Genomic DNA, 20,211 nt, shown 5'->3' with positions numbered 1-20,211 from the left:
GACGGCTTGAGGACCTTCTTGCTAACGCCTTTGACGACTCTTCTGTAGCCGGAAAACGTGCCTTTCTGGAATGCTACCAGATTTCACGCACAGAGGCAATTACTAAGAGTAATGCTAAGTCAGGATGGAAGGCATCAGGCCTTTGGCCCTTGAATGTCAACAAACCGCTAAGAAGCCCACTCCTCCTCAAGAATTCTAATACTTCACGCCCCTTAAGAACTACTATAGTTACCCCAGAGGTTCGCACACTCCGTATGCCAATCCTGGAGGATTATGGAGACGATCGGGTGCAGTGGAGGACTCCTAGAAAGGCACGTGATTACGTTGAGCAGGCAAAGAAGTTCGCACGCATCATCAAAGCAATGCCAGCGGATAAGCTCTTCCTCAGAAAGATTGGTAAGGCTTTGGATGAACAGGCCTTTGAACTGGCTATTAGGAAGCGAAAGATTGAAGGTCTAGAACACACTCTCGAATCAATAAGAGCCAGAAAGAAGAAGAAGGTTGAAGAAGATCCAAATACCACCTTTGCGAATATTCAGACTATTCGTGAGGCCCAGAGAGCTGTAGGGCGTGCAGCAGAGGTTTTAGAAGATGCGGAAGAAGCGGATGATTCAGAGGATATCAAAGATTGTATTGAAGTTTTGTAAATAAAAAGATCACCCTTTCTTTTGTTGGAGGGTTAGTTGGGACTCCTGCTTATACAGAATGTTCTAAATCAGTAGTGTTCGCTTACCCCCCCACCTAACTTACTCTGCGTGATTGATTGTCGTATTGAAGTACGTATCGAGCATAATGTACACCTCGTCCCAACGCTTATCTGGCCCAATCTGCAAAAGGTAGTAGTCCTCCGCACGATCAGACAAGATTTCCGGGAAGACTGCAAAATACATGTCCTCCGGGATCTCCAGCCGCTGGCAAACACTCACAAAGTGCTTGGCCTTATCGTAGAGGATATCGTACGGTCGGCCGGTATAATTACGCGATGCTTTCCACGACTTGCTGAATGCGGTGACCTTTCTGCTATCCACCGGGCCGTTATAGATCGGGCGGGTCGGTGGGATATTGGAGTACTGGACGTAGGGCGTCCCGTATAGAGGGTTACTATGGGCGTACGATGGGGCTGGAGTCAGTGACCCTCTCGGACCGTTTCCTCCTGGTGGTCCCGTGTGGTATGGTAGCGGTAGTAACTGGGGGTTCGTCACCTGCGGTGAGGGGAGCTGGCGCGGCTGTGGGATCTGTTGCGATTGAGGTGGTTGATCGCGCGCCGCCATTAGGCTCATGACTTGTTCCGATATCTTATTTCCTGTAATCGGTACGCCCTTCTTCTTGGCGATTGTGAGCATCTCTTTCCTAAACGTACGATTGACTTGGTCGAATTGTGTGATCGTCCATCCGTCAAAGTCCTCGCGGAAAGACGACTGGATTTCTTCTTGGGACATATCGAACCAAATGATTTCCATCATCGTACGTGCGAAGTAGGTTGTGGCTTCCCCATCTCGGAGAGGATGCTCGAGATCGGGGACGTTCTCGGCGTCCCAGAGGTCCCAGTCGATGTTTGCCTTCCATACCGTACCTGGGATATCGCTTCTCTTCCAGATGTCCTCACGCGACTCATCCCTCGTACTCGGGTCCCTCTCGGGTCTCGAGCTTGATGCCATCTCTGGTTCCGGCCGAGATGTTGATAATGTTCTTGGTGATTGGTCGCTCTCGTGCGACCGGGGTTCTGATGATTTGTGGGGGGCGGGGGCGGGGAGGTTTAGGAGTTTGGCGGGGTTCGTGCACAGTGGCGTGCAATGCAGGTTCTAGTTGTACGTGCGTTGCTCCCGACCTATGGCCGCGAACGTCGCTTTAGTACACTTAGTTCCTTTATTCTTCTAGATAAAGCTCTTCTACTCCCTCGGAAGTTCGTAGAAGTTCTTAGTCTAGGTAGTAGCACGAGATGCTGTCGCACGTACTTTCGCACCTCCCTCGAAAGTTCGGTGCGCGTGCGTCGGTAGCACGATCTCGTCTCTTCACGTAGCTTATCTGTGAGTGTCTCACCACTCACTGATCAGTGTTCGTGGTACTCAAACTACGTAGGGATCCTACAGGTCGAAGGGTTGGCAGATCTACCGGGGGTAATCTTGTGTCTCTCCTCCCTCCCTCTCTGCGGAACCAAGGTAGGTTCTGCGTGCGACCGGGGTTTTTGTGTGTGTGTGTGAGAGGTCCGCGCGCCGCACGTGCCTACTTGCACGTGCGTACTCGCGCGATCTCTGCTTCCTCCCTGCTAGTGTGCGGTCACCAGTATCGCTATTCCAACACTTTAACATATAATTTTATTCCTTATTCATTTCATTTCCACGTTATTAAAGGTTCTCTTTCGAAATACCGCATATCCCTGTTTAATTAATATTTAGTCTATGAAGCTATAATGCGGTGGAGACGAACGCTGAATTTGGTAGCTAAATTCTACACTGGAATAACCTCGCGGATTCGTAGTTACGTAGCAAATGGGTATTAAATTCAAATTTCTAATTAATATAGGATGAGTTCTTGGAAATGAACTATAGTAGTACATTTACTTAGCTCTTTATAACATGCAACTGTAATGCTATCTCTAGAAATAACTCGGCTACTGCGATTTCCCCTCTTGCTTCTAGTCCTTTATTCTCCCGGCTCACCATAGCTACTGAACCTCAGGAGCCTCTCTCCACGAAAGAAGTCGCTCCGGCGCCGTGTCCTGGTAAGTCACAGAGAATTTGACTCGGACCTTTGCAAACAGGGGCTTCAAAGCCGCGTCGAGCTTTTTCCAGTCACGCACTCCAGTCTTGAAGTGCACGTGGCAGGGGTCGGAGCAGGGCGGGCGGGGGCTGAGTTTGACGTCGCTGAGATGCGGAAAGTTCTTCGCGCAAATTTTCTGCAGACGTAGCAAGATCTACACAATGGCCTCATACGTCGCGTAGTAGCTGCAGTTCTGGTCCTTGCCTACGTCGAACACGATCAGGCGGAACGTCTCGAGCGACGGCGGGAGCAGGCCCGCCAGGTCCCTAGACGGAGCGGCTTCGGCCGAGCCAGGGCCCGTGTGGCTGTAGAGCTTCGGCCTGTCGCCAAGTAGCCACCCGGCCTCGACCGCCAGGTGCTTCAGAGCGCCCGGGTTTGCCAGGCTCATGCACGCTATCCGCAGGCGCCTGTGAAAGCAGAGCACGTCCGATGTCAGCGAAAGCGTTTGCACGGTTGCCGCGAGGCCCGTTAAGTCGATGGTCTTTGAGTGTAGACTAGGCAACTGCAGGGGTTGCGCAGGCAACTGTAGGTTCGCCGCGATGCCCGTCACGCTGAGGGCGGTTGTGCGTAGCCAAGACATAGGAGTTGCAAGTGTAGCTGAGGCGTCAGGGCCTCCCTGATCTTTGGTTCCTTGTTGAATTCTGTCGTCTAAAATTAAACTACTTTTTATGGAATTGGTTAACATGCCTCTGAACTTCCTTGATTCTTGGCTCGGAATGTCCTCATTTCATTCAGAATGCCCTCTTTTAGGCTGATTACAACGCTTCCCTTACCCTCTCTCAACGAGTATAAGGAAGCGTTCTTTTCTGTACTTTTAAACCTCTTTGGCTAGATAATTCAATGCGCTGTCAACTTCGATCACGTGCAAGACTTACTAATGACTTCGAACTATCTACTCGTCTTGTTACGATACTGGAGCTTTATCCTGAAACAAAAACTTTTGACCCACTCGATCTTGCGGAGAAATATTCATTTCTAAACCCAAACTATTTTTTTGCCCTTATAATAGGGTGCCTGCATGTTAAGCGTAAAGCATACATGGGAGCCCGCCGCTGATCCACAAACGACATCCCCTCAAATTTCCATCAGGCGGCAGCATCATCCCCGACACCCCCCGTCTTTGGCCATCCCTTAAAGGGTCCAATGGCCTTGACGTCTCGCGTCGGTTCGTACATCTCGCAGGCTGAGCCTGTGTGTTCGCGGTTCCACGCCCACTTGCGTGCGAGCGGCTCCTCGAGAGTGCCAAACAGCCTCTTAACGACATACTCGCCGATGGTGGGGAGAAACTTCCAGCCGTGGAACGAGCCGGCGCTGGCGATGACGAGGTTCTGGCATGCGGGGTGGCAGTCGATGATGAAGTCTTGGTCCGGACTGACGGCATCCCTGGGCTAGTCGTTAGCAGACTGCTCGTTGCAAGGCATAGGCTTGAAGCACGCTTACCAGCACATTCTGTAGCTCTCAATCTTGATCCCAGGCACATGGCTCCCATATGTGTTTTTGACGACGTTCGCAACCTCTTGCTTGAGCCCTTCGGGCACGTCCTGGCTCCAGGCGCTTTGGCTCTCGGCTGAAGGGGGCACGGAAATTTCCCTGCCCAGCCCGTCGTGGGCGCTCATGTTGGTGAAGCTGACCTCGCAGTTGAACTTGAGGCGGTTCTTGAATGGGGGGATGCTCTCGCCTGGTCACACGGTCAGTAAGCTTGGCGCTTCGGGCGGATCTACTTTAAAATGACTTGAGAGGAGACGGACCGTGAGTGTGCCACATGCCAAGGAAGTGGACGGGGGCTTTTTTGAGCGTCTCCTCCTGTTCGGGCGGATATTTAGCCTTGCACTGGATTGCGGCGGCGGCAACCAGCCGCCCATCAACCTGCAGGTCGCTCCGCTCCGGTGCGGTATTGGCCAGAAACTGTTCCGTATAGGCCCCAACGCACAGAATCGTCCGGTCAGCATACACAATGCGCTTTATCCCGTGCTCGGAGGTTGCCACGCCGCTGCAGTTGCCTTCAGAATCCAGGATCAGCTTCTCGGCCGTCGCCTCAATGAAGGTGACACCCGTATCGCAGGTAGCTTTGAAGAAGCTCGCCATGGCCTCGTCGGCCTCTCCCCACCCGCTCTGTGGGTTGAAGTAGTTCTCTTTGGCGCCTGACCAGTTCGCATCCTGGAAGACTGGGAACCGCGCCAGGGCCTCTTCTTTGGACAGGATCTCGGAGTTGGTGTCCACTCCAAGGTCCCTGTAGTTGTCGAAGGACGCCCTGCCCATCCCGATCTCCTCGGCAAACAGCATACCACACTCGTGGTAGTAGGGGCTGAAGACGGGGTCGGCTCTCCATATTTCCTGGGCATCTAGTGCAAGTCTCATGTAGAGGGAATCCCCGTAGTCAGCGCGAATGATCTTGTTAAAGTCGCTCGATGCTGCTCCGCGGTTGCTACGGTCGCCCCGCGTGCGATCAATGAGAAAGACTTTAGCGTCTGGGTGGGAGCGCCGAAGGTGGAAGGCTGTGGACAAGCCAAAGACGCCAGCCCCGACGATAGCGAAAGTGCCAGTGGCACTAGGCTGGCCTTCCATAGATATTGTCGGTTGGGGGCGGTATGGACTTGCCTAAAGTAGGCAACTACGTGTTCAATGCTAACGGGGCGTCTACTGCCTAAAGGGTCGACGCGGTGGTGGACGTTTGAATGAGTTTGATTCGGTTGCGAATTGTCGTTGGCCACTAACGTGGCTGTGGCCTTGCATAAAAAAAGAAAAAAAAAACTTTTAGTGCCAAGGAGAAATGAGAAAAGAGAAAACATTAATAAGCTGACTCCTCCCTCTCTGCGGCATCCTGTCTCTCTGTATCTGCAGGTGGGTTGCACCAAAAGCCTGGCCGACCCAATCAAGACGCCAGTAGGTATGCAATAAATTCGGTCCAATGCAGGCAGAGGGATGCACTATACGCCCCGTCGCCCTCGGACCAAATCGCAACCACCCCCCCCCCCCCCAATCCCCAATCCCAACCTACCCTACAGTTTTCTGACACCGCTCATTCAGAACTAACCGACTTGCACAGTGCCTGATGAGGGTTGTTAGCCACGTGTCACACCTAACCAGGGATGAAATGTTCCAGCAGTCTCGGTGCGGTGTGAGCTTGGGTTGCGGTGAGTCACTGACCTTGATTAGATCATGCGTCGTATGTCCAAGCCCCAATGTGAGAAATGAGAAACTCGTCCACAAATGTGGTCGACTTCCCAGGCTGCGCCGGTTCGGCTTTGGGGAGCAAACCACCATGTGCCTCCTGTTGGGCAGGCGCCCACTCCTGCAGTGTCACGTTGCCGGAGTGACCAGACGAATCAGAGAGCCACCTCTTCGTCTTGTAACTCTCAGACTTGTCTCTGGATGTACCGTAATGCGAAGCCAACATGGTGGGGAGTCGATGAGACTTGCGATGCGGCTCCGCCTTCGCCAAGCTCTTCCATTTGGACATGGGGATGTGGGCTTGGGCAGGCATTAGCTGGGGGTCGGTCCAACTAGAAGGCTCCGAAGCATAGCAAGCTTGAATTTGTACATACAAGAGGAGCGAATCTTGGTGATTTCTATGACCTTATTAGACGTTTTTGAAGAAGTTGGACAAGCAAAGAAGAGCACTCAACATACTGCCGTTGGGGAGCTTCTAATTATACATGGTCTCGTGGCCATTTTTGCTCAAGTATAGATGCAAAAACATCAAACTTGAATGAGAAAACAAGCCCCGGAGCAGAACTTCTTCTGAGGGTCTGGCAAAACGCCGTTTTGGCATACCGCAGTTGGCGGAGAGAAGTTACTGGCCTGTTTTCTCATTGCAAATCAGCCTCGTCAGCCCTTGCTAGAAATATTGAGGCCCGATCAGATCCTAGCTTGTGCTCCAATCATTCTGGCGCCGAGAACATTCATGTCCTATCTAGTTGTTGCGACAATGAGAAGACAGGCCTGAGGCCGCCGTGCGAGGCAACCAAGAATGTGAGAAATGGCGAATGAAATGGTCAAGGCCCATCTGTACTGGTAGCTCGGATGAGTTGTGAAAATGTGTTTGCATTTCAAAGAGGCCACTAGCCGTGACGCGTGACTGCCTGATGTCGTTGAAGTTGGTCGGCCCTCGCAAAACCAGTCCGGTTCGAACAGCCCGGCAGCTCACACTTGTACGGCTTCTGATGTTTTTGTAAGTGACCCCTGTAGACAGTTTCTGTGTTAACCCTAGTATGCATGGTATGCATTATTTAGAGCCTCGACATCTAGCATTGAACGAACTAACCTGAAGACTGAGTTTCTCTCAAAGATCACCATCGTGCCGTCTGGATTCACACCTCCCTTGGTACATTGATACGCGTGTGGGCATGTGTGTTGGCCCTTACCTCGGTGGCCGAGATGGGCTAAGTTGCCCAGTTCCAAGAGTGGAGATGATGGCTGGAATTTTATGTTTCCTGTTGAAAGGGGTTCCTTCTCCAGACTATCTAGAGACGTATATCTTGGCTCTCCATTCATCGTGGTGAGGTCCTCGCTGAGTACTCCAACGCTTTCAGACACGTCGGGGAGTGAGTAAGAGCCTATTGCTACGGGATTGATGATGAGAGGGTCTGGGGCAGGAGGCGGCACTAAGAGCGGCGGGGCGGAATAGCTGGTGCTGGGCTGTTGGGGCGGATTCTGTGGTATTGATACGACAGGTTGTGACTGGCTCGGGATCAAGGTGTCATTGCTGAACTCCTCTGCCAGACGCTGTAATCGAAACACAAACGATCTGGCGTTGTCAGGGAGCCTTTAGTGGATGTAGGTGAAAAAAAGCGCCGCTGACTTGAGAGAATTAGTTAGAATAGGCGTCACTGACCGAAGCTTCTTGTGCTTTTCGTTGAGAAGGTTAACTGGCCCCAGATCTGAGAGGTCGGAGTCAAAGACCATCTCGTCCATCTGGGCATCGATGTAGTCGTATACGAGCGATCCTTGGACGAGACGCTCGGCAAGCTCCGGCAGAAGGCGTACCAGCAACATCTGGATAGCGGCGAAAAGGCAGTCTGGCGAGCTCTGAAACCCAACATGTGCATCGCGAGATTTCAGGAGACTCTCGACCTCGCGACGAACGACATTGCTGAGCTCCGGGAATCCCCGCGCTGGAGGTTGGAGGAATCCAGTCGGGTCCATCCCGGCAACATTGCTGCGGCAAGTGGGGCGCCCGTCGTGGATTTTCGCTCTGGGGACGTTGCACTGTTCTCGAAAGGAGGAATGAGAATTGGGAAAACGGGCAAGGAGGCAGGGGAAATGGGAAATGGCCGAGTCTCAGAATACGAACCCCGCTTTTACCCCACGCGAATATGCTGTTTAGGGAAGTCGCGAGGCTCTGTGTCTCGACCTGGGAAGCGCTTCCTCTAATTTAGGTCGCCCGGTTTGTGTGACAGCCTGGAATGTGGTCTCGCTGCGGCTGCTCTTTTCTGGTTCCGGGTCTCCTGAGCAACTCTCGATCGCTTCTCCTGCTCCGCGGACCGACAAGGAGCCCGCACATCGTATCATCTCCACTTCTAATCCGGAATCCCGTCTTGCCACTTCTGTTTACTTTGAAGACGGCCCAAATGGGTGAGCCGGGGAGGAAGCGGCGAAATGGCGGTCGCAAGCATTGGCGGCACCACCCGTACAACACTCTGCCGTCTTCGAGAGGCGGTAGTGGTCTTACCGCCTACCCTGACCCCGCAAGCATGTCGCAGTCCACAAGCGCCACCAGCGCAAACTCGATCGAGTTTTCGTACCAGAATCCCACAGACGCATTCCAAATAGACGAACCACCCCTATTCTTCCCTCTCAGCTACACCAATGTCATTTCCCCGGAAACTCCCAGCACAGAAGTGCTTGTTCCGCATTTTGGCATTGCGCCACCGTTGCCGTACCTAGGGGGTGATGTTCAGTTAATGTTCGGTGGGGGTAGCGAAACTGTCCGCACGGTGCCCCTGACCGCTGCGTCGGATCCCTGGCAAAATGTGGACGGGTTGGACTTGGCCGATAACCTCTTTACTATACCTGTTTGCGATACCGACGAGTGTTCCAGCCTTCTTTTGGAGGATGTCTGGAGGAACGCCTCCCTATATCCGCTAGACACGGGCATGTTCCATGACCCAGTCTCTGTGGTGGGCCCCGCGGATGCCCGGTCTAGGAAGCGAGGTCTGTGATCCTCTTGCTGCCGTCAATATCCCGACTTTGGCTCGTCCTCAAACTTACCTTACTCCAGACTTTGACCAGATGAACGATGCACCTGCCACGATAACTTCATCTTCCACGACTGCCTTTCTCGGGGCGACTATACCTTCCCTTTTCCTGTCAGTCCCGAACATGGAGTGCCGGCAAACCCACGATTTTGTGTCGAACCCTTTCCTCGAGTTCTCAGCAGAACGCCACCCCACACTCGCCAATAGAGTCCGTCCGGTCATCTCAGGCAATGGCGTGGTCGATGGGTACATAAAGATGGAAATGTTCCATATCGGCGGAGACAACGCAAGTCCGGCCGAACCGAAGCTCGGGACGTTCAGATTTCGGCGTCAAGGCACGGTAGTTAGCCCCGACGATGGAGGCCCCTTTGGGGCTGGGATTCCATTGTTACCGCCCAACTTCTCTACGGGGATGAAATTGGACAGGACGGACGAAAAGCTCTGGTTCTTCCGTATGCACCTTGACTACCTTTTGGGCCCTTTGCACTACTTTTCGCTGATCCGGGACAGATCTCGTGGCGTATTGCCCCGGCCGCATGCTTCTCTCTGACAACTATTGGTGTAAGGAAGTGGTCGCCATCGCGGTCAAGGACGATTGCGCCCGTCACGCCTTATTGGCCTTTGCCACTGCCTATGTCCTGGACTATGAACCTACTGAAGAAATGCGGAAGCGAGCTAACCACCACTACCGCACTGCGGTTCAGCTACTTGACCAAGCTCTAAATCGCGAGAACACTTACACCGTCGGACAAGACGATGGTATCGTGGTTGCCATGATCTTGATGTTGTCAAGCGATGTAAGTTGGGTGGTGACAAGCAAACGTGAGCGGTGCAAGTTCCTCTGACGCCCTCTGGATCTATAGATCGTCAATTGGGAGTCTCGGAGACCCAAAGGCAAGGAGCCCCTGTGGCTAGAAGGGTCGCGAGCTGCGAGACTGATTCTCGACCGCGCGGACCCCGGACATCGGTATTGGAAACCCCAAAACGTCCAAAGCAGTGCCGCACGGATTGGGAATGCAAACTGGATCGCCTCTATCGAAATTTGCGCGCAGCCCGTCACGGCACTCTCCGAAGAAAACACAAAGACCCTCTTCCTCTGGCTACTCTGGGGTTCGAAAGTAGATGCACACAAAATTCAAGGTGTGACTGGCGTGTGTCCGAAGCTGTTGCATATATTTTCGCAGATCACTCATTTGGCAGCGTTCCTGAAGAAGGTTGGCATGTGTCTCGCTACCCACCACAACCACTGATGCTACATGCTGAACATGCAGAACAGGATCCCAAATCTATAGTAGTGCCCGAAGCCGCTTCGAGAATTCAAGACAGGCTTGCAAACTTTTGGCAATGGTCTGACGCTTCACCCGGGCACCCATCTACAGCCGCGCTGATGGAGTCGTGCGTCTTGGATAAGGACGGAAAGGTTAGCGACTCTGTTAGGGTGACTGAGTTATCAGCTCACTCCTGGATACCTGCTGCGGAGATTTATCTTCATATGAGGGTCTTCAGGTATTATTCTTTGCGTTTGCATTTGCGCCTTCCCCTCCTGTCTGGGCTCTGGGTTCACACTGACATGGCCAGAAAACCGCGCTCACACCCCCACGTGCTTCGAAGTCTCAAGGTGTTAGTTCAGTGTGTTAAACGGCTGCCATGTACTGGCAAACTCTTCACTTCGCAGTCTCCTTTTTTCCCCGTTTTCTTAATGGCGGTTGCGTCGTATCGAGAGGAGGACCGGGAAGTCGCTCGTCAGTGGTTCGAAGTAGTGCTTGGTGAAGCGCAATGCCGTTCGGTAAGTCATGATCTCCGTGGACAGCCTTGGAGTCTTGTTGTCGTGGGGTATTGTTGACAAAAGAAAATAGAGCGTTCCTCCTGTCTGGACCGCTATCCAGAAGCTTTGGCATTGGCTAGACAAGGAGGTGAAGGAGCAGCCTTACGACGAAGAGCAGCTAGTCGGCGATCGACAAGCGTGGTGGGAAGATATGGTTGATGAGCTTGTCAAGGAGAGCGGAGTATTGAGTCTTGTGTAGAAATATTGTGTTCTCGTCCCCAAAGCACTCTCTTTGACAGACAAATGGTCAATTAAACTATCTGGCCTTATTTCCAAGAATGAAGCCCATCAACCGACGACCGCTACGAACTTGGTTTCGAAAGAATGTACTCATCTGCAGACGATCGTGGTATTAGCGGCGCTCAGGAACCCCCTCGGATTTGGCCCTCTCTATTTACTTACAGATTGCCGATGGCCCCGGGGCCTTGAAAACACTTTGCTGGTGGAGCCCGGACGCTTGGAACATCTGGCACATCTCGGCAGGGCCAAACTTGAAAGCCTCGTAGCAGTCGATCTCGTGGCCAGCGGGGAAGTCGAGGCCGATGGGGACGCACTTGACGTCGACAAGGGCGCGAAAGACGAAGCGATGCATGCAGTACTCGCTGGACATGACGCCCACGACCTCCCAGTCCTGGGGGAGGTACCAGTCGTGTCCCAGGACGCGGTTCGAGTGTTGCAACCCGCCTCGCATGAAGCGCTCGAACAGGCCGGCACGGTCATGGTACGAGTCCCAGATGCGCCGCTCGTCGGTCGTCGCGTCCATGCCCACAAGCATGCGGTCGCCGTCGCCCATCACCGCCGCCCACCGCGAGAGGTGCGCCACCGCAGGGGCCGGGAAGTCGTTGCCGAGGATCGAGCCTAGGGACAGGAACCACCGCGGCGCCGACTGCACGGACTCGGTGGTGGCGACCCAGCGCAGCGCGTCGTCGAACGTCCCCCACAGGCCGTGGCACCGCACGTGCTTGAACTCGGACGCGAGCCTGCGCACGTCGGCCAGGAGCACGGGGAGCGACAAGTCGAGTCCGTAGTAGTCCACGCTCTTGGCAGAGCGCTCGAGGCTCTCCAGCAGGGGGCGGACCTTTCTGGTGTCGCTGATAGTGCCGGGCAGAAACGTCAGTTAATCGGCAGGTGATCAACCGGAGCGGCGGTGGGTAGTATCTGACAGCCCAACGAGGTGATGACAGCCCAACGAGGTGATTGAGACAGCCCAACGAGGTGATTGACTCATGTGATGATAATTGACATAACGGCAATAATTACTTACCCGCATCCGAGGTCGATCAGCACGGCGCCGGGCTCGATGAGAGCAGCAATCTCGTCGCCGTAGAGCTCTAGCAGCAACACCTCGTCGCGGGTCTGGTAGTACGCCGGCAGCCGGTTGATCTCGCGCCACAGCGCGCTTCCGCCGTCGTCCGAGAGTAGAGCCGAGGGCAGGACGCATTGCTTGGCGGGATCGAGCATGCGGGCCGCCAGCATGCCATGCAGTGACTGGGCCAACCGACTACCGCCAATATCGATGGTTCGGCCATCGTCATCAACGGCGTCTCCTTGGCCGCAGCTGGCCGTCTTGGGGCTGCCTGGGGGCGACAATGCCATGGTGTCGGTGCACGAGGTTGAGCTGGGGTGTGGACGGACTTGTTCGTTATCTCGCAAATGGAGGACACAATGACCAGAGCTAAGCCTGGTATAAGTACACGTTCCGTGACGAGAGCAGCGCCCCCCCTTCGCGAGAGACTTAGTAGAGCCTTGTGTGCACCTACCTACCTGGGGTGCTCTTCTGCAGAGCCTCATCTCGCCGCCTTGAGCTCGAGCGGGTGTGTCTATATTATTACAACTCCCACGTGCTGCTCTGCAATTGGAAGTGCCGTGTTGTCTGTGCAACGAGGGTCGGCTATCGTAGAAGCGGATTGGTCCCGTGGCGTGAAGAGGGTTGCGGGTTTTGTCGCACAACATGACGAGCAAGCCTTAGCGCCGTCAGGTATTATCTCTTTGGAGTAACGCGCATTTTGTTTGGGTTTCGGGGGGCTACTTGGCCTTGGGTTGGCCCTCTCGTGATGAACACATTGGCACTTCACTTTGTAGATTTGTCGAGTCGTTACCCTTCGTGGCTACTTCGAGTGTTATGCAGGTTAGATGCACCCTCCTGTAGCTGCCGTAAAGATACGGAGCAAAGTGCATTTTCTGTCTGAGAGAATACCGCTCATGTGGTAACCAGGCAGGTATGCCGGAGGTACCCAGCCGTAGAGCCTCGCCGGATCCCTGGGGTATCAATTCCTGGGGGCACACACCTAACCCCCATTTCGGGCATTCCTGGGTCATTGCAGCATGTTGAGTGTGCAAATTATGACCAAGGGAAATATGGTAAATGAGTGTTTGCCGGCCGGAGTTCACATGTGGCCATGACAGGTGCTGGTTCCGTTGTTGTTGTTGTCTTCATCCCCTTTCGTATTACTTTTTCTACTTGGGTAGATGTCGCGTTCATACGGCCCCTTGAGCATTCCTGCAACAATTTTTGTCCCAGAATGAATTCAAAAATGAATTTAAAAATGAATTCAAAAATAACTAACAAAATAACTCCAAAATGCCACCGCGTATAATTTGATCCTCATACGTCGCACCGCCAAACCGTAGATGGTAGTTCATGACACGCCAGGTACAACCACCCTCCCGTGCCGGCCCACGAGCGGGCTTTGCCCATATCCACATCCGTCTTTTAACCGTCGGCAATGAGGCACGCAATGCTATCGATGCCCAAGAAAAGGGGGCAAAAACACCAAAAGAAAAAGCATGCTGCATAAGTAACCGCTGTAGACTGCAACCTCAACATGTAGCTAACGAATTACTGAGCGCCATCGTCGTCGCCGTCGCCATGGCTGAACAGCAGATTGAACGACGGGCCAAAGTTGGCCGCCCCGCCGGTGCGCTCCGTCTCGCGCTGCTGCCGGGTGTTGATGCGGTGGATGATCTCGGCGAGCTCGTCGTGGACCTCGCTCTCCTCGTCAGACGTAGTAGACGACGCAGCGTCCTGCCCGCCTTCCGTCTCGGGCTGTTTCTTTTCCTCGGGCTCGTCGTTGCCTTCTGTGGCTGGCCTGTCGGCAGTGCCGACAGCGTTAATAGACTCGGGGTTGGTGACTGCAGTAGCGGTGGACCCCTGGCGGTGCGCGCGGTCGCTCTTCTTCTTCTCCACCTTGCGCTCGAGGGCCAGCTGGAAGGCCACAGCCGCGTCAAGGCGTTCCTTAAACTCGTGCGCCTCGCGCTCGGCGCCGATGGTGGCGAAGTGGCAGCGGCGGAACACGCCCAGCGTGCTGAGGGCCAGGCTGGCGACCTCCCAGGCAAACAGCACGGGCAGGGCGTAGTGCAGCTGGGGGTTGCAGCCGCGCGACCAGACGTCGATGAGGACCTGGTAGACCTCGTGGGCCGGCATGGCGTACCCGAGGCGGTAGAAGGCCGGGCTGAGGTCGAAGGGGAGGAGGGTGGATGTGATGTTGAGGATGATCCACGAGATGAGGGCCATGGGCACGAAGGCGGGCGGCACCCAGATGGTGAAGACGTCGAGGGTCAGGAAGTTGACGTGGGCGAACAGCCACAGCGCGATCCAGGACAGCACGAGCTGGCTGCCGTCGATGTCCCAGTTGGCGCGGAAGGCGAAGATGGTGCCAATGACGCACAGCGAGCCGATGAAGGTGTAGGCGAGCGAGGCGACGACGCGCACGGCGATGATGCGATACGGGTCGATGCGTGCGTACAGCTTGAACTGGGCGTACAGCCCGTTGATGGTGCCGAGGTAGAAGAACTCCTGGATCAGGATCAGGATGATGACAATGGTGTTGTAGATGGCGCGCGACCCCTGGGACGTCGGTTGGATGTCGAGCGACTGCAGCTGCCACGGGTTGGCGAAGACGGAGAGCGCGGCGGGGCCCGACACGGAGCTGACGCCGCCGGTGCCGTTGCCGGTGCTGTAGGCGACCCTGGCGGCGGAGGCGAGCAGCTGGATGTTGGCCGATACGGCCGAGTCGATGGCGGTGGGGTATAGGGCCTCGTTCCAGACGTACGACATCACGCGCGTGCCGTCGTAGGCAAGTGAAGCTGCGGTATTGTCGGGCTGCAGTGCGTCGTGCAGCCGGTCGGACGCGCCCTCGGCCACGTAGAAACCGGCCCAGAAGCGCGTCTTGCAGACGGCGTCGGCCACGTCGGCGGGCGTCGGGAAGTCAGAGGGCGGCCGCTCCACCAAGGTTATGAAGGTGTCGCTCTCGAGGGAGGCGTAGGCGCCCCGCACGGCGTTGCCGATGGCGCCTCCATCGTAGTCGACAAAGACGACGCCGAGGTTGTGGGTGTGGCCGTTCTGCTGGAATAGCGCGCCGAAGACGTAACAGAAGAGGCCGAGGAAGAGGAGCTGCAGATAGAGGAAGTTGCTGCCGAGGCCCATGAAAAAGGCCCGGCGCGTCTTTTTTCTCCCCGGGTCATTGAAGCCCAGCCGCCGCGTCGTGTCGTACGACTTGGGATAGAGAGTTCTCGCCGGGTTGCGCATCTTGGAGGACCTGAACGGTAGCAGTGTCGGAACAGTGTTTCGTCCCGCCCTCTTGGTGTTTCGATGACAACCTTGGTTGTCAGTTAATTGGAGACGATGATTAGCAAAACAAAAAAAGGGAAATGAAATGAGATAATGAAATGAGATAAATAAAAGGAAAGGCAGAGAGCGAGAAGACTATGTAACATGGCGAGGGAGCTGTCGTGGGCTGAGTAAGGTGCCCCGACGATGCCAAGGCCAATTTTGGCTTATTAACGATGTTTCCGATGACGGGACCGGAGAATCGGAGATGCACAGTCATGAAAAAGTGTTCGCGTCCCGAGATCTCACGAGGCCCCGGCCAGAGCCCCGCAATTACCACACAATCTCTTTAAGCGTGGGATTTGGTACTTCTTCTTTAGGCCTAATCAAATGTCTTCCTGTCTTGACAGGTCTACCGCGCCAGGTGTATCGCGAACCACTTTTGTTAGCGGGAAAACTTTCCGATTGGTGAGGTGCCAAATTCCACGCTTAAAGCGATACAGATTCGCGAGCCTATCGCTATTCAACCTGGCCCGATGGCGCGAGGTCGACGCCTTTCGGGGCCAGAAGTGATGCCAATCATATTTGGCTTCGAGTTGTCGCAGTCAATCGTGTTGTGCATGTCTTGTCACAGAAAAGGCGTGGGCTAATTACCTAGCCACATTCTGCAAATATTCCTTCCCCAATTAGAATCGCTTTCCTTTTGGTTTCTCTTTCAGGGTTATTTCCATTGCTCGTCCGGGATAACGAATCGCCGACAAACACCTTAGTCAGGGCGCTTGGTTCGGACAAGAATCCTTAGGGTTATTTTCGAGGTTTCTTTAGGGTTATACGCGTGCCAAGTTTGGGAAGATGCTTTGTATTAGCAGGGTGTTTTGAACAAGCTTTGGCTGCACCGAATTATTTGCCAATCAACCGTTGTTTTGCGAATCAACCGTCCTGGCATAGGTGGTTAAGGTAGTTAAGGTGAGCGATGTAGGTGGCTTGACAAAGAAATACGTACTGAAACCCAGAGCAATTGTTGAAGCTCAATTGGCTGTAAACTGTGATTGTTCGACCGGGAAAACGTGATGGATAATCAAGTAATATCCTCCGTAATAGGTAATTATTTAATGGTGAGCGAGGTCTTCGACTCAACCATGAAGGCAATTGCCGATAACATACTCCATAATCGCCGTGAGCATCGGATAAGATGTCGGCGGGCGCTGCAGAAACGAACCCTCGGCGCACGTCATTCTCGGCCTCAGCCGGCGTGGCATGCGGATTTCCGACCGAAGCCCGCAAATCCGAGGCGCACCGCCGGCCCCAGCCTCGCCAACAAGAAACAGAACAGCGAAAAGCGACTAGGCTGCTCTTGGCACGCTGCACGTAATATTGCGAATAGCGCGAGGCATGCGCTATGAACACGCACTTTGTTGTGTCTGGGGTGTTTTCCATCTTTGTCAAGGCCTACCTTTGGTTATCATTTCGTGCATATATGTGCGCTACGGCACGGCGGCGGCGCAAGGTGCAGCAGAACAGTTCTAGAAGGGGAGATTGCACTGGGGCCTCGGTGGTTGGGCCAGTTACAGGCAGGCTCGCAGCGACTGGCTGGTCCCGAAGGATTTCGGCACCCCGCTAGCCATGGCCATAACCATGTGGCAGATAATGCGAGGTCGCAGCGGGTGCAAGACAGAGGAAGATGGAGGGGGAAAAAAAAGGAGTATTGTGAAGAAAAACGTCGGCCGTCTTGGCAACGGATACCACCTACTAGCTTGACTCGGATACTTACTAGCTTGACTTAGATACTTACTAGCTTGACTCGGATTGTTTATATCGTTGTACTAGCAGCCGGTGAAAGCTTATCTTGATGTCCTTGATGCAATTAATCTTGGAAATGGAGACGAACGACGGCCTTGGCCCCCTGGCACCACGGACAAAGAGGAAGTGGTGTGGGGCTGCAATTCGGCAGAGTGGCTTGAGAGTCGAGACAGGCTTCCACTTCGGTTACCTATCCAGTGGCTGTTTGGGGATGGGATAGAATACGTGGCTAAGCATCTGTCTGCAGGCGCAGCCGCCATGCAGATTGCAGAAGCCAGACCCCCCCACCCCCCCCGTGAACCGGACAGCCGCCGTTGCTGGTAGCGAATGAAAATGCTCCAGCCCGAGAGGGGTTGCCGTGCGGTCGAGATGCTGGGCGCCGCTTCCCCTGCGCTGCATGCCAGATTTTGCCGGTAAATAATTCTTCTATGGGTAAGATGGATCCTCCGGCCACTCGGGTCCGAAGCTGGATGGCTTTGCGCCTGCCTGTCAGGGTGATACCCCTGGGGTTCGCTTTTGAAATGCCACTATTAGAAGCGGGCGTCGTCTGCCCGTCGTCTTGGGCTTGGGGTCATGTTCTCTCCGTCTCGGCCTCTCCCTCTCCTCCTAGTCAACAGCTCAAGTCCAGGCTCTCCCCTCCCCATTGGCATCCCACATCAACCCCGAGCTTCGCGTGACAAGATGATTCCCGCAGCAACTCGGACGTGCATGGCTCTCGTTGCCGCCGCCTCGGTGGTGGTGGCAGGCTGCGCGGCATCGGGATGCACCCGAGAGGCGCTCAAGGCGGCGACGGACCGGTACCTGATCGCGCAGAGCACCGGGCAGCTCGGGTGGCTGCGGACCGCACTCGCGGCCAACGCCACGTACTGGGAGAATCTGGTGCGACTCGACCCGGCCAACAGCACACTGAGCCAGCCGCTACGCATCGACCACAGCCGCACGTCGTACGACACGGTGCAGTGCGCCAGCTTCACCGAGATCATCGCCACGGACCCGGCGCGGCCCTACCAGATCGCCATGCAGCTGCACCTCGACGCGGCCGCCAACAAGATCAACAAGCTCGACGGCATCTTCACCACGACGGGCGACTTCTACTTCAACGCCAGCCACGCGCTGCACTACGCGCTGCTCGAGGACTGGGGCCCGCTGTCCGCGGCCGAGCGCACCTCGCGCACCGCGCTGCAGGCCGCCGCCGACGCCTACTACGACGTCTTCGTCAACAAGACGGTCGTCGTGCCGTGGGGCTTCCCCTGCACCCGCCTCGAGGGCGGCTACATCGACGCCAACGGCACCTGCGACACCGACATCCCCGACGTCACTATCCACACCGTCGACCGCCGCTATGTTGTCGACGAGCGCGTCGGCGTCGTCAACATCATCAGCAACTTTGGCATCCTCGGCCCCGACAGCCACGAGTTCCGCATCGTCAACGGTACTATCCGCCGCATCCACTCCATGACCCTGTGCCGGCCCAACTTCAACTGCGGCCTGGCGATGCCTGCCATTTTGTCCGAGGACGTGGGGTTCTGAGGAGGAGGATGAAGCTAGGCTATTTGAATTAGAGACAATCAGGTAGTTCTAATTAGTCCTCAAAGAGCGGCGGCTTTTTAAGCCTGGCTTCTCCTAAACTGCTAGGTACTTTAGTTGCCAACAAGTGAGCTTTCTTCGCTCCCGTGGTTCGGTTTTCCCATCTGATTAGTTGTTTTGTTTTGTATTGGGTCTCAAAGCATAAGCATCCCATTTCAACATGATGCATCTCACGCACTGTTACTGAGTGTAACGCGAGCTAATTAGGGTAGTAGCAATCGCGCCTCTCGGGCCGATGTTGGTTGCCAAGCCATGTCGTGTTGTGTTACACACCGTGACTCGCATCCCAGATGAGGCGCGGTTGGCTCGCATAGCGACATTGACCGCACGCCACATAGCTTATTCTGAGAAGCAAACGCATTGAAATTGAAACTCCAACAACATTCAAATTCAATAAAACACGTCATCGTACCCCTGGCCTTTAGCTATAACTACCTAGTTAACACATCACGGACGCCAAGCCAACAGCCCCGCCGCTAATTTCACTTAACAAGTCACCAGCTATCCTCTCCGCAAACAAGTCCTCCTCCTCCCCCCCGCCTCCGCCGAGGCCCGTTCCAGAAGGTCACTCTACCTATCTCGCTCTCATCTAGTGGGCTCGGACGTGGGTATCTCGTCCTCCTCGTCCTTTTGCCATTCACTCGGTTCATCGTTGAAGTCTTCATGCAGGATCGCGTGCAGCTTGTCGTTAGCTTGGACGATGATCACCCTGGCCTGCTCCGACTCCCACCTGAGCCCCTTGATGACGAAGATGAGATCGTCGACGCGCTTCTTGGCCTTGGTGATGTAGTCGGGTATCACGGCCTTGAGCTCGTCCGTGATGCCCTCCGTCGCCGGGTACGCAACCTTCAGCGTCGCTTTGTACACGTCTGTGATGGCGGCCATCGTCCCCCACATGCCGGTTCGGTTTGCCATGGTGTGTGTTTGGGGAATTTTTTGAAAAAACTAAAATCCATATTAGATGTGAAATTAGTGGCTGCAGTTTCAACCCAAAGAGCTTTCAAGCCTCAATAGGCATGACAAGGGTCAAAATTTGAGCGTACACGAGTCGGGTTTCCTGGCGTTTTTTTCAGAGACTGGTGGAGACGAGCAGTGGATGACTCTGGGTGATGTTCGCTGGTGCCAGATGTTGTTGTTGTTGTTGTTGTTGTTGTTGTTGTTGTTGTTGTTGTTGTTGTTGTTGGCGTCTCTCGTTGATTCTCTGTTGATACTTAAGTAATTACAGGCCCAAGCGGCTCTGCTGCAGACTCTAAAACGATATCTCTGTTCTCTAATTTCTTGAGGCTTGCATAGCCGCAATTTAGGCTCTTCTCACCGACACTGTCAGAAATTGAAGCAAGCGAATGCACGGGTGCCCAATTCTAGCTCCTCATTTCTTTTCTTTCGTTTAGTTCTACTTCTTGCGATTGCGACCAACGCCGCGAGGAGCTATTCACAGCCAGCGCAGCGCATCGTGTGCAAGTTTTCGCATGTCGTGTTGTTGAGTAGCCTTC

The 20,211-nt window shown here is 54.6% G+C and overlaps 8 protein-coding genes across 8 annotated transcripts; 2 read left to right on the top strand and 6 right to left on the bottom strand.

The window, feature by feature from the left end:
* Positions 1-2,665: 2,665 nt before the first annotated feature.
* On the bottom strand, positions 2,666-3,340 carry B0T26DRAFT_757192 (uncharacterized protein; the record flags this gene model as incomplete). Its single annotated transcript, XM_060446218.1, has 2 exons — positions 2,666-2,864; positions 2,934-3,340. 2 exons carry the CDS (start codon positions 3,338-3,340, stop codon positions 2,666-2,668), a joined length of 606 nt encoding a protein of 201 aa, XP_060290534.1.
* A 505-nt stretch (positions 3,341-3,845) lies between these two features.
* B0T26DRAFT_864622 (sarcosine oxidase-like protein) lies at positions 3,846-5,325 on the bottom strand (the record flags this gene model as incomplete). The annotated part of the gene is made up of 3 exons (XM_060447792.1): positions 3,846-4,143; positions 4,201-4,438; positions 4,509-5,325. 3 exons carry the CDS (start codon positions 5,323-5,325, stop codon positions 3,846-3,848), a joined length of 1,353 nt encoding a protein of 450 aa, XP_060290533.1.
* A 1,496-nt stretch (positions 5,326-6,821) lies between these two features.
* Positions 6,822-7,254, bottom strand: B0T26DRAFT_658084 (uncharacterized protein; the record flags this gene model as incomplete). The annotated part of the gene is made up of 2 exons (XM_060438839.1): positions 6,822-6,942; positions 7,025-7,254. The coding sequence occupies 2 exons, from the start codon at positions 7,252-7,254 to the stop codon at positions 6,822-6,824; spliced, it is 351 nt and encodes a 116-aa protein (XP_060290532.1).
* A 1,737-nt stretch (positions 7,255-8,991) lies between these two features.
* On the top strand, positions 8,992-10,981 carry B0T26DRAFT_657832 (fungal-specific transcription factor domain-containing protein; the record flags this gene model as incomplete). Its single annotated transcript, XM_060438816.1, has 6 exons — positions 8,992-9,409; positions 9,468-9,754; positions 9,821-10,171; positions 10,234-10,463; positions 10,536-10,743; positions 10,814-10,981. 6 exons carry the CDS (start codon positions 8,992-8,994, stop codon positions 10,979-10,981), a joined length of 1,662 nt encoding a protein of 553 aa, XP_060290531.1.
* A 195-nt stretch (positions 10,982-11,176) lies between these two features.
* On the bottom strand, positions 11,177-12,378 carry B0T26DRAFT_659061 (histidine-specific methyltransferase; the record flags this gene model as incomplete). Its single annotated transcript, XM_060438923.1, has 2 exons — positions 11,177-11,873; positions 12,047-12,378. 2 exons carry the CDS (start codon positions 12,376-12,378, stop codon positions 11,177-11,179), a joined length of 1,029 nt encoding a protein of 342 aa, XP_060290530.1.
* An 856-nt stretch (positions 12,379-13,234) lies between these two features.
* On the bottom strand, positions 13,235-15,654 carry B0T26DRAFT_732228 (uncharacterized protein). Its single transcript, XM_060443096.1, has one exon. The coding sequence runs from the start codon at positions 15,308-15,310 to the stop codon at positions 13,622-13,624; it is 1,689 nt and encodes a 562-aa protein (XP_060290529.1). The 5' UTR covers positions 15,311-15,654; the 3' UTR covers positions 13,235-13,621.
* A 2,227-nt stretch (positions 15,655-17,881) lies between these two features.
* On the top strand, positions 17,882-18,595 carry B0T26DRAFT_629163 (uncharacterized protein; the record flags this gene model as incomplete). Its single annotated transcript, XM_060436243.1, has 1 exon — positions 17,882-18,595. A coding segment is annotated over one exon (714 nt), but the record flags the coding sequence as incomplete, so codon positions are not given.
* Positions 18,596-19,303: 708 nt separating this feature from the next.
* On the bottom strand, positions 19,304-19,615 carry B0T26DRAFT_658008 (uncharacterized protein; the record flags this gene model as incomplete). The annotated part of the gene is made up of 1 exon (XM_060438834.1): positions 19,304-19,615. One exon carries the CDS (start codon positions 19,613-19,615, stop codon positions 19,304-19,306), a length of 312 nt encoding a protein of 103 aa, XP_060290527.1.
* Between the last annotated feature and the right edge of the window lie 596 nt (positions 19,616-20,211).

This window comes from Lasiosphaeria miniovina (genome assembly GCF_030549165.1).
Source record: "Lasiosphaeria miniovina strain SMH2392-1A chromosome Unknown B0T26scaffold_8, whole genome shotgun sequence".
Classification (NCBI taxonomy): domain Eukaryota; kingdom Fungi; phylum Ascomycota; class Sordariomycetes; order Sordariales; family Lasiosphaeriaceae; genus Lasiosphaeria; species Lasiosphaeria miniovina.
The sequence above is the reverse complement of the archived record's forward strand: the minus strand, read 5'-3'. Positions and strand labels throughout refer to the sequence as shown.

Bases quoted from the DNA above. Each gene is read 5' to 3' on its own strand.
- B0T26DRAFT_732228 (XM_060443096.1), bottom strand. From the start codon at position 15,310: ATGCGCAACCCGGCGAGAACTCTCTATCCCAAGTCGTACGACACGACG.